Source organism: Leptodactylus fuscus, chromosome 3 (genome assembly GCF_031893055.1).
Source record: "Leptodactylus fuscus isolate aLepFus1 chromosome 3, aLepFus1.hap2, whole genome shotgun sequence".
Classification (NCBI taxonomy): domain Eukaryota; kingdom Metazoa; phylum Chordata; class Amphibia; order Anura; family Leptodactylidae; genus Leptodactylus; species Leptodactylus fuscus.
The window spans coordinates 103,446,537-103,459,599 of NC_134267.1; the positions used below are offsets into that span (position 1 = coordinate 103,446,537).

General features: G+C 41.9%; 1 protein-coding gene across 1 annotated transcript; it reads right to left on the reverse strand.

Moving 5' to 3' along the window:
* Positions 1–2,622: 2,622 nt before the first annotated feature.
* On the reverse strand, positions 2,623–12,277 carry CALHM4 (calcium homeostasis modulator family member 4). Its single transcript, XM_075266644.1, has 2 exons — positions 11,692–12,277; positions 2,623–3,045 (listed from the first exon to the last, which is right to left on the reverse strand). The coding sequence occupies exons 1-2, from the start codon at positions 12,250–12,252 to the stop codon at positions 2,623–2,625; spliced, it is 984 nt and encodes a 327-aa protein (XP_075122745.1). The 5' UTR covers positions 12,253–12,277.
* Between the last annotated feature and the right edge of the window lie 786 nt (positions 12,278–13,063).

The following is a 13,063-nucleotide window of genomic DNA, read 5'->3' on the forward strand; positions in this document are numbered from 1 at the left end:
TACTTTTGGGAAGCAAAATGTAGCCTGTGTGATCTGATCCCAGAGAAGAGCTACTGTAAGACAAGTTGCTGAAAAGGTTACTGCTGCATAGCTGAGTGCCAGTGCTGACGCCAGCCTACCACTACGAGATCCTAAAATTGATAATGACAAAGGTCAAATAGTTATAGTCCAATCTATATGTAATGGTTATGTATTGCTTCCAAGAAGCCTTTTTTATTGATTTTTCGCTTACCTAGAATGACCTAATGTCATTGTTCCCCCTTATTTGTACAAAGACATTTTCAATGGACTTAGCTTAAATTGTAAATTGTGATAAAAATAAACTTTATTGATGCAGAAATGTTGTATTTTAAAACCTTGAAATGTATTCTTCTCTATTGATTGATTTTTTTTTTTTTAGAAGCTAGTTGTTCATCCCAGGAGCACAGGGTTCAGTATTAATGCCATTCTCTTAGTTTGCCACAGAGTGTTGAACCCTTTTCAGTTTTGGTTCGCACATAGCTTTTTTTGCCAAACAGCTGTGTGCGAATTTTCCATTGCAATAATGTCTAGTGTACATTAATTTGCATCTCACCTGTATGCTAATGAGACCCATACACAAGAGGTTTTCAGTTTAATGAGTATTAGCATACAGGTGAGTTGCAATTAAAAACCTGCACACAGTTCTTCAGCAAAAAAGCACTGTGTGAACTTAAGGCTCCATTCCCACGAAGTAATGCGCCTCTCATTTAGACATGTAAACACATGTCAGAGCGAGGCGCTTCAAAACAGATCCCATTGACTTCAATGGGTGCCGGCTTATGCGCGCTACACATTGAAATCAATGGAAGGCTTTATAACCCATCGATTTCAATGGGTAGTGCGCGTAAGCCGGCACCCATTGAAGTCAATGGGATCTGTTTTGAAGCGCCTCTCTCTGACAAATGTTTACGTGTCTAAATGAGCGGTGTGTTACTCTGTGGGAACGGAGCCTAACTGATACGACGACAGAAGTCAAACATGCTTGAGGCTGCTGCAGTAGAATGGGCTAGAATTTCTGTGCAAATGTTGAAACAGTGTTACCACTCGTTCACATCTGCGTTTGGTAATCTGTTCGGGGAGTCCTCATGGGGACCCCCCCCCCCATACAGAATACCGAACACATTTGCAAGCGGTGTTCAGTGAAATCACACAGACCCCATAGACTATAATGGGGTCCGTGTGCTTGCAGCAAGATCTCGGATAACGGAACATGTGGACAGAAAAGTAGATTGTAAAGTACTTTCCTGTGCGCATGACTCGTGTGGAGATCTCATGGCAAGCACACAGATTTTATATATATATATATATATATATATAATGGGGTCCGTGTGCTTTCACTGCACGCCGCTTGCAATTGCGCTTGTATTCCATTCGGGGGGGGGGGGGGATTCATTCATACCACCGAGTTTCAGTCGTAAAACTTGGTTCATGTTATGGACGAATTTACTGGTCTGAACAGTATGCTGGGAGAGGGACTCCTAGCAGTGTCGTTAGCTCCTGGCTAGTAATGAATGTAGTACTGGACAGTATGTCGGTGGGAGGCAGGGATTCCTGAAACTTGGTCGTGTGAATGCAGGGTTAGTCTTATACTTATTATGACAATAGTCACACGGAAGCCACACTGTTCTAAGTTTTATATGGAAGAATGCCAGTCTAAGGGCTAGTTCACACGGGGTAAAATGGTCAGGATTTTGACGCGGAATCCGCATCAAAATCCTGCCGCCTCCCATTGAAATCAATGGGAGCCAGGCATTTCCTTTTTCCGCAAGCGGTTTGTTACTGCTCGTGGAAAAAAGAAGCGAGCTGCCCTTTCTTCAGGCGGATTCTGCGGCTGATTCAGCCACGGCTTTTGCCTCGCCACACCTTTCATTTGGGCCTAACCCGGAGCGGAAAGCCATCACAAGAGGCACCTGAATTTAAGAGGCTCTGACCTGTTGTAGATTTCTGGCATATCTCATACCAGAGTAAATTTATTGAGCAGAGGTTCACGTTTTTGTAAAAAAAAGCTGATAGGGGTGCAGGATGGAAGTGATACGGTTTTTCATGCAGCGTTTTTCACAAAAAGTCTGAAGAGATTTTCTCGGTGGACTTTCTGCTTCAATTATACCTATAGGGAAACCGCCGGCATTTCCGTATAATTGACATGCTGCGATTTCCAAAATGGTTTTGACGTATAGGATGGTGTGGGTTGAAATCACATGGTGCAGTTGTAATGCAGTTACAATTGAATCAAAACTGCACTGGAAAAATGCATGAAGTTGTGATGTGGTTTTTGGTGAGGTTTTCCAAATTTACAAGTGAAACATCTTATTCATATTTTCTTTAATTTATTACCTTTATTTGCAATTTTTTGTGCATTAAAATAGAGAATAAATTAGAACTGGAGTTTTTAACTCTATCTTAATATAAAGTCATGAACTATTGGTTGGTTAGTTGTAAATATACAAATGACAACTGTTAAAGTTTGTATTGCTTAAAGCCAATCCTTTCCATCCACAGTCTCTTTTCATGTGAGTAATGAATCATCTACAACTGTGCCCCCATTAATGTAAATGTCCAGGAACCTTCACCTTTCTGACAAATATAGAAACTATAAGAATTTTATGAAGACACAGTTTGGGGACTTGGATCTGCAGGAACTTGTCCTACATCAATGGGAATAACTTTTCCATCTGTTGGGTCTTCATCTGCCCATGCATGAAGAAGACTGTAATGACAATGGTCCTGGTTGACTATTTTTAACAGGTCAAGGCCAGAAATGGTCCTCCAATCCAAACGTGAAGGGATGCGAATTTCAGAAATGTTTTTGCTCCCGGGTGAGAACCCAAAAAACTTCTTGATGTTTTGCATTGCATAAACTTTTGAGTGCTGATCTGCAGCTTGCTCAAACAGAGCCTGTTCATTGTTGACATAGCTAGTCCAGTACTTCAGATGAAGGTAAGTAAGAGGAGAACAGCTCCTAGCCACACATAGGGTTAAGAAGAAGAAGATTGCCACGGATGCTATCAAGAGCCATCCACTGACCTGTAAGATATAACAAGAAAGGATAAGTGAAATGCAAGTCTATTTTAACCCCTTAAGGACCAGGCCATTTTTTGGTTTCGCATTTTCGTTTCCCTCCTCACATTTCAAGAGCCATAACTTTTTCATTTTTCAGTTCACAGAGTCACATGATAGCTTATTGTTTGCGGGACAAATTGTACTTTGTAATGGCACCATTCAATATGCTGTGCAATGTACTGGGAAGCTGGAAAAAAATTCAGAATGAGGCGCAATTGGAGAAAAAATGCATTTGCGCCATTTTCTTATGGGTTTAATTTTTACAGCATTCACTGTTTGGTACAAATGACATGTTACCTGTGTTCTACGTGTCAGTACAAACGCGGTGATACCAAATTTATATAGTATTTGAAATTTTTTGATACTTTTAAAAAAATGATAAACTTTGCAAAATAGAAAAAAAAATTTGTGTCATCATGTTCTAACACCTGTAACTTTTTCATATTTCCATGTATGGAGCTGGTTGTGGTGTCTTTTTATGCGGGACAAGATGACGTTTCTATTGATACCATTTGGGGAAAGATCCGATGGTTTGATCACTTTTTATTCAATTTTTTATAGGAGGCAAAGTGTTGAAAAAAACGCTTTTTGGCTGTTTTTATTTTTTTTGCCGCTACGCCGTTCGCAGTACGGGATAAATGTTTTAATATTCTAATAGTTCAGGCATTTTGGAGCGCAGGGATACCTAATATGTTTATGTTTAATGTTCTTTAATTACTTTTATAGCTGATCTAGGGAAAGGGGGGTGATTTGAACTTTTATATTTTTTTTATTTTTTTAATACTTTTAAAAACTTTTTTTTTTCTTCTGTTACATTTATGATAAGACCCCTTAGGTACCTTGAAACCTAGGGAGTCTGATCGCTCATACTATTCACTGCAATACTACAGTATTGCAGTGAATAGGAAAATCCCAGCACTTCTATTAGACGATGCCTCTGGCATCGTCTAATAGATCTTGTGCAGAGACAAGCCTGGAAGCCTTCAATAGGCTTCCGGCTGTCATAGCAACCGATCACCGCCCTCTTGTGACGTTCAGGAGGGCGGCGATCGGGGAAACATGGCGGCGCCCATGCCGCCGGCGCCGTTTACACACTGCGGTCACGTTTGACCGCAGTGTGTAAAGGGTTAACAGCAGCGATCGGCTCGGGCACCGACCGCTGCTGTTAGTGGCAGGTCCTGGCTGTATTATACAGCCGGCATCTGCCGTGTATGGAGCGAGCTCAGCGTGTGAGCTCGCTCCATACATCCCCATGCGACCCATGACGTACAGTTACGTCAAGGGTCGCTAAGGGGTTAAACAGCCTTGTGATCATATACAATTGATGAAACACAGCCAACCCTGCTGATTTCTGTGAAAACAACCATCTAAATGTGTAAGGGATTACCCTGACTCATTTGATGCCAGATCTCAGAGGTAAAAAAGGGTCAGACATGTTGAGTTTGAGCGTGCTCAACCCTTAGTTCTCCTAGCTGATAAGATGATGCCATAGGTGTCTGGCACAGGCTTATTCCCTTGTTCCTATTAAGAAAATATGTATATTCAGACAAACAAAGCATGCAGGTGTATGAGGGAATAGCTCAAGTCAAACAAGTGTTAGCAGCTATCTGAAGTGTTTAGCCATGTCTTTCATCTGCATCAAGATATCATTTCTACCCGACGCCCAGCTTTCTCCCTCCAAAAGAGATCTTAAGACGCACCTTATTGCGATCTCAAAGTTCCTCATCCCCCAGAAGTGGCTGCAGACCACTGCTCCTTCCCACGCTGAGTGGGTAGCTAGAGTCAACCAAGTTTGTAGATTTGAGGAGATTTCGAGTTGGGCGTCGGGTAACCATTCTTCATTCCTGAGGACCTGGTCTCCCTGGCTTTGGTTTGCTAAGCTCAGATGTCAGGTTTGGTGCTACTCGAATGCTTTGTCTACACTGTTTTACCCCCCTCTTCCCTCCCTCCTTTTTTTCTTTCCTTTCTCTTTCTTTTATAAAATGTTAAAAATGTTGGCCTTCTTTTCTTGGGGGGTTCCATCGTGCGACTCCCCTCCTGGAAGTTATACATTGCATGTTTGTATTATTCTTTTTGTTGTGCCAATCTTTAAATAAAGAGTTGATAAAAAAAAAAAATATCATTTCAATATATAAACACCTCTCACTCATCCATTCATCCTGCTAATGGTAGTGTAGGGCAATATCTAATACACATTTTTCCTCCTATTATTTATCCATATTGATGTGGTTCTTCTGAACTATATGGTTTTTTTCAGTTAGGCAGATCGGCAGGGGTACACATCTTTCTGATCATGGTGGAGGAGCTGTATTGATTGACTGGCATTATCTAACACTGGAATTTTATCAGATTAATATCTTTCTGTACTATATCAAATGTGGTCAATCTAGTATTTCTACAATATGAATGCTGCAACTGTATATGTATCTGTTCACGAAGGACTTCTACCTAAAAATACCTAAAACAGATCTAATAATATATACACGAGCAGACATTTTATGCAAGATTTCAAGATAAGCCCATAGGACAGCCTGTTATACATATGAGTGCTTAAATGGTATTATATATGTTATATGATGAATTGCATCTTAGCGTCCTTAAGACTAAAGTCAAACAAGTTGTTGTCTGCTGCAGGATGTCACAGCAGACCCACCCACAACAAAAAAGCTTGAGGTTAAGGTCCAACATTTAAAAAAACAGCTTTGACCATAGCGGAAATGCTGCAACAATATACGCTGCATTTTACATTACCTGCTAAGTGGATGAGATTCTGGCTACTCCCATCCACACGTCGCATAAAAGAATCTGCAATGGAAATGCTCACGCTTTTGTAAGTCGCAGTATGTCAATTAGAACTTTGGAAATGCCTTTTCTGTATAGGTATAATAGAGTCAGAAAGTCTACAGAGTTTTCCTGTGAAAAACGTTGTGGAAAAAAAAACAATGCATTTCAGGTGTGGTCTTTTCCGCATTGTTTTTTGGATGCGGCTTGCTCCATGGGGCCCAGCTGGCAAGAAAAAATGCAGCAGTAATTGGCATGCGGTGTGTTGTTTGTGCAATGTAAAACAAATCCCATCCACTACACTGCTACTGTACTATAGTTGGCAGCATCCCGGAGTGAACTGCTATTTTTTGTTTCTGTCCTTTATACCTGCAGGTTGTCTTGGTTTGTCCTGGCTTATATGTTCTGTGTTAAATGTAAATTGTTTTGCAACTTTCTCTGTAATTTTCCCCCTCTGCAGTTCAAATATGTGCCTTGGTTCAACCCTGGCCAATCACAGGCCACTGGCCAGGGTTGTAAAGAGACTATAATCTCCTGTGGCAGTTACAAATTCAGTCTAGTGTTTGCAGCCTAGTGTGAGCAGCCATCCTGCACATGTCCTGCAGTGCTGTGCAGAGGGAGAACTTAGACAGATTTCCAGCGGTCACCAGTTCAGCACCTAGGAGGAATTCTTTATGTCCCAAGTTCATCCGGAGACAGTCCCTGAGACAGGGGGAAAATCTGATGCGTCTCTGAGAGACATCTGCCATCCGTGCCAGTAGGAGCAACAGAGATCCCTGACAGGAGTAGCTCATTCGGGCCTAGTTTCCAGGTACCCAGGTCCCTAGCAGGACTCTTTGTCCCCTATCCACTGATACTGGGAGTGGTATGAGAGGAGTAGTGGAAGTGTTTTTCTGCAGTCTGTGTTTTCCCTGGCAATCCTCCTATGACCAAGGCACTGGGAATTGAACTGTATGTAACACCGTTTGCAAGCTGCTGGTGAAACTGTTGATACTGTTAATAAAGAGTTCTTTGGTTAACCCTGCAACACTAGACTCCTGAGTCATTGCCTGTATTACCATCAAGGGCCCTTCTGAACACCATCATACCGGCTCAGCTAGGAGAGGTCCCCTCTCTGAACTAGAAGTGCGCAGAGGAAACAAGACCACTATCATCTCCATCAGGTAGTGCTGTAGGACCCCTCCTTGGCTGTGCACGGCCCTGGAGAGAGATTGGAGTGTGTGAGCAGTGTCCCCGGCCTAGCAGGTGGCATAGCCAGTGTCATAATTTCTCTCATCTCCGATCTTCTCCACTGGGCTGCAGCATAGCATGTTAATCACCTCATATCTTTTTAATTATTAGTGCTTGTATGATCAACATGAGGGTCAGAGGCTTTCAAAGCCATACTAATGGAAAGTAATACATGTTGACACCCCACATCACACACATCAAAGCTAAGATTAATGACCCCATCCAACAATTACATCCTCTAAAGTAGCAACACTTAGGTTGGGTTCCAGTATAACAAATGATCTTTTACTTTCTCTAGTTCTCTAAACCAACTTAGGCACTGACTACACTCCCTATCTTTTCATGTCTTATTTATAGCAAATTACACTTCTGAAGGTGAAATGATCAAGGCATCAACACATAAATGAATAACACTACTTTGAACTCAGTATTACTCTCTGAAAGGATTGTCTCACAATTACAACATATTATCTATCCTCTGAATTCTGGGATCCTTAGTGATTAAGAGAAAGAGAGCCTGTAAATACCCTATGTGAATAGAGCAGTGGTGCATATGCTTAACCACAGAAATTGACATGCATTCACAAAACTTTTCAACTCACATGAGGCACTTGGGGGCACTTGCAGGACCACATTCTCTTCATTGTTTTGGATAGAGGATAAATGTCATTATGGGAAAACCTCTTTAAGCCGGGGCCTTTGGGGAATAAACGCTGCAGCATTTTACAATCATTGCAGAGTCTATTGAATCCACAAAAAATATGCACAGCAGAAACGCTGTAATTTCCAATAATGTTGCAGTAGAAATCGCAGCATGTCAATTATTCCTTTGGAAACACTGGCATTTTCCCTATAGGTATAATAAGAAACCTCTGCAGACTTTTTGTGAAAACCGCTTTGGGAAAAACCCTGATGCGCTGCCGAAGCAGTTATTACAGCAGAGCTTCTTTGCTGCGGATCGCTACATGGGTCCTTAGCCTTAATGTTAAATATGTTATATTGAATTCCCCTTAACACAGCAGAGTAAATGTATTGTTGGCCAAATTTCCCCAGTGGACATTTACTACTTGGCCAAGATTTTCAGAAACCAGTGCCACAGTCATCATTTCATTTCACTGGTGGATCCAGTAGATGGCGCTGCCTCCTGTGATTGTTAGCATGTTAGCACTACCCGCTGTGTCCACGATAAATCAGATGGGTTAGGGTTACATTTAGGGTATGCATAGTTAGTTTACCTGAATTAGAGCTAATATGCAGTAACTCAGCATATGGATGCATAGAAAAATATCCCTATTATATATCACCCTGAACCTGAGGATTACCCTACTTGTGAAGCTAATTGTCTGTAATCCTGGGTTGGGTTGGGTTCATATATACCTGTTTTTTCAGGCTTCTGGCCACAGTAACAGCAATGACTCACTAATAAAGTACAACATCTCAAATATTATAATGGTATGGTCGTAGAAGAATAAACAGAGAATCAAAATTCATATTCCTGGCTCAAGAGGCCAGACAAGTCTGAACTGTGCCATAGTAATTCACAGGACATAGAGTCTCGCTTTTCAAAGTTAATCCGAATGGCTCTGTCCCTCTTCCCTCTACTCCATTATGTTAGACACTGATTTACAGCATTGCTTCAAATGCTGGAAGTACAGTATGTGGTATTTGAAATAATAATCCGGAAAATATGCAAATCTGTTTCCAAGATGTAAATAGAAAAACAGTGCCTCTGCTTGCTGCCCATAATCCACCAGTGGAGCGAAAACGGCTTTGTAAGTCTCCATACGCCTGTGAAGTGCTCACTCCTTAAGAAGTGATATTATCCTGCCTGTGAAGGTGCTCACTCCTTAAAGGGGCTCTATCACTGGGAAAAGTCATTTTAACTAATCACATCCTTGCATAGTCTTTAGAAATGCTACTTCACACTTACCTTTAGTATGTAGATTGCCTCAGTGGTTTCTGAATAAGTCCGTTTTTATTCATATGCTAATGAGCTTCCAGCCAGCACAGGAAGTTCCCAGCAGCCTCCTCTCTCCTATTATCTCCTATGTGTGTGAGGCAAACAGGAAGCTGAGTCATCAGCAACAGCAGCCTGTGCTGTATACACCCATAGGAAACAATAGCAAAGAGGGTGCACGATGCATCGTGCACCAGTGTAATTAGCATATTAATAAAAACGGACTTATTCAGAAACCACTGAGGCAATTTACATACTATAGGTAGGTGTGGAATAGCATTTCTAAAGGCTATGCAAGGATGTGATTAGTTAAAAATTACTTTTCCCAATGATAGAGCCCCTTTAAGAAGTGATATTATCCCCAGAGCATTTGAAATAGCCACATAAATAAATTTCTAAAAGGGTAACCCCCAGCACCCAGAAGGAGCTACCATGCTCAATAAAGAACCCAGGTTATCATTACCATTGTATAAATCTAATATGCCAACTGTACTTCCAACCACAATACATTTCACAGGGGAGGAAAGTGAACACTTCACATTATCTGGAAGTGATACAGGCACGGCCTAGGAAAAATCATCTGCTGTGGGATGGTTGTCTATACTTTGAAAGTTTCTCCAGTATATGAAAAAAACCTTTTATTTCCATGCTGCTGCTTTGGAAGTCTCCACTGGTTTTAGTTTATTTATGTGCAGTTTATCACGTGCCATCTACTCACATGAGCAATGTACCCAATCACTGGCCTTAGCAGCCTTGAGCCATACAGGCAGAAGAGAGTGCTGAGGCCAGTGACTAGCTGCAGTAGTCATGTGAATAGGAGGCATGATCAGAGGTGCATAGAATTAAAGAGATCCTGCCAGGGACTACTAGAGTAGACTACAAGAATAGTATTGCTGCAGTAGCTGGAAATGAAACCTTTCCCGACATCCAACGTGATAGCACAGCGGATGTTAGGTCTTTAAATATGGCAGCTGCTTTGGACCCGAGCAGCCACCAAATCACTACTGTATTATATAGCAGAGAACTGGTAGCAATGCCTGCAATCCATGTCCACAGGCATTAACCTTGTTAATGGCTCAGTGATAGATAACCGAGGGACCATTTGGGGGTGGATTTCCAGCTCCCAGACAAATATACAGAAGCAGCAATCCATTACTATAACATCAGGAAGGATCCCAGACTTGTCTTCTATATCCAGGGTTACTGCCGTTTTTTTGCCTCTCATAAAAAGTGATCAAAACATAACACATTCCTCAAGATTGTATAGATAAAAAGGACATCCAGCCGTGCAAAGAAGCACACCTTATGTAGCCCCGTATACAGAAATATATAAAATGTATCCAAGTAAAAAAGACTACCTGGCGACCGTGTAGGAGACCTCAAAGGGGACTCTGTGTAGACAGTTGCAGCTCTTACCCGGACACCGACCTGGCAAGGTGGTGAGCTACTATGTAAAATGGAGAAAAAAAAACAGGACAAATGTAGAGTGTTACTGTGGCAAAATAAGCCAAATGCAATTGCAGAGATAGGCTAAAAGACCATGTTTATTAAGTTCCAATGACAGTATAAAAATTGGCTACGCGTTTCGATGGCGATTCGGCATCTTCCTCAGGCCAAGAAATCCTGTATTGTCAGAGCGTGGGAACCAACTCCAAGAAATCCTGAATTGTCAGAGTGTGGTAACCAACCCTGGTTATTTTGCCACAGTAGTGCTTTACATTTGTCCCATTTTTTTTCTCCATTTTACAAAATATAAAAAAGTGTTGTATTATTTAAAATGAGTTTAAATATACTAAAATCTATATAAATTTGGTATCACCGTAATTGTGCCGATCCATTTAATTCAGTGCATGTCATTTTGGCTTCAAAATGAACGCCATAAAAATGAAGCCAAGAAAAAAGTTGCACAAATGCAGTTTTCCTCTAATTCCACCCCATTCAGATTTCCAGCTTCCCAATACATCATATAGAATATTAAATGATTCTATAATGAAGCAATTTGTCCCACAAAAATTAGCCCTCATATGGCCCTGTGAACAGAAAAATAGAAAAGTTATGGGGCTTGCAAGGTGGGGAGTGAAAACAAAAATCGATAAATGTCTGTGAAAGGTTTAAGAGGAGAGTTATAGTTTTTTGCCTTTCTTTAGATGAACATGTCTACCCTTTAGTCTTTATAGTGTATTTTACACACAACAGTGTATTAGAAGCGCCAACACAGGGTTGATGATTTGAATTTTTTTTTGGCGGATCGATTTTGGCAAGGGGGCATCACTGCGACCTTGTGACAGTTCTCACAAGAGCTATGAGTTGAGCAAGTATATAGTAAGTGCCATACACAGTTACTGATAATAATGCCACTGATGCACAACCAATGTAGATCAATCCTAGTTTTATAGTTTATCGCTGTAGGTGTATTTACTATAGTCGATAACTGAATAGCCAGCCAAAGGGTTAAGTGACAAATTCAGCTCTGCTACATGTATAGTTGCACACAAACTGTCTTCCTATTTCTGGAAATGTCATGTAACTTCTGTATTATGTAATCTTCAGATCGTTTATTCCATGCCTATATTGTGTGGCACATTACCAGTCACCCACTTACAACAATAAAGCCTGGCACCAAAACCTACATTATCTTATACCTGTGATTGGTACTTGAGCTCCAGTAAGACTTCTTCTCGGACTCTGGAGAAATTGCTTGGTACCAGCTGGGCACAGGGGAACTGTGCCAGGGTCAGCTTCCTGGCCTCTGCACTCATGTTCTTAAAGATAGCATAGCGATCCACACTGGCAAACTCGCTGACAGCACAGGCATAGTAGGAGCCATTTAACAGGGTGACTGCCAGCCAAGTGACTGGTGCCACCAGAGCTCTACCAGTGATATTGCCCAGCACAAAGCAGATGAGCTTATACTTCATGAGGAGGCTCTGCCGGCTCCTCTCCTGGATGCTGAAGTCATAGGTAGAGCCTGTGAACAGTCTCCAGGTATTGTCATTGAAGACGAAGCCCACAATGAGAAGGATCAAGGCTGGTACTCCCAGGAATGCCAGTCCATACCTCAGATTTTCTGTGGGGCTGCAGGGGCAGCTGAAGGCGAAGAAAGAGAAGAGCTGCTGCCCTCCCACTGTCAGTAAGGCCACTATGGCATTGAAGATGATGGATTCTTTGCTTTTGAGGAATGCTATGAGAGAAGTTAAAGACATGTCTGCTGCGTCCTGTACACTCCTCTGCTGGCAGCCTCTGTGTTATGTGGTCTGTCAGGCTTTACAGGGTGTGCCCAGCACACATCCTGCCTCCCAAACCAGCCCCAATTCTTCTACCTATTGTGTGTAGGAAGTATGCATTACCCTGTGTAATTGTATACTAGCATAGATATCACCACTCCCATCTCATCCTCTAAATCCACCCCTAGCCCTCCCCTCTATCCTCTCACCATGTACGAGCACCCACCAGGAGACATACATGAACAGAGGAGTCCTGTCTGAACTTTAAGGAAAAAGTAGCCTTGTTGCTATAACAGTCACTCGTCAGAAACTTAGAAAGTGAAAGCTGATTGGTTGCCATGGCTATATCCAAAGGATACTGGACTCCAACCTGTGCCCCCCCCCCCCCCCCCCGCCTCCAGATGTTGCAAAACTAGAACTGTCAGGCTGTGTTCACATCTGCGCCAGAGTCTCCCTTGTAGACTGTCACAGTATCTGCTGAAAATCATGGGAGGAAAAATTCCAACATGGAGGATTTTTTTCCTCTGCCGGTTTCAGTTTAAAAACAACAGACACTCAACAGACCTAATAATAGTTATGGGGTCCACGCAGGCTTTGTGTGTAACTGCTCTTTTAGCTATTGTAATGTTCAGATCCTCTGACAGACTTAACAACGAAGAGATAGCAAAAGTGTGATCCTAGTGTCAGCATGTTATCTCAATCTGTTTAAAGGGGATGTCCAACTCCTTAGTAAGTGATAATCCTGAGACCGCCACTAATCGGCTGTATGAAGTTGCTGTAGCACTAGTAT

Coding starts and splice junctions, on each gene's coding strand:
- CALHM4 (XM_075266644.1), bottom strand. CDS start 12,252: ATGTCTTTAACTTCTCTCATAGCATTCCTCAAAAGCAAAGAATCCATC. Junction 3,046..11,691: donor AGCTCAAGTACCAATCACAG/GTATAAGATAAT, acceptor TATATCTTACAG/GTCAGTGGATGGCTCTTGAT.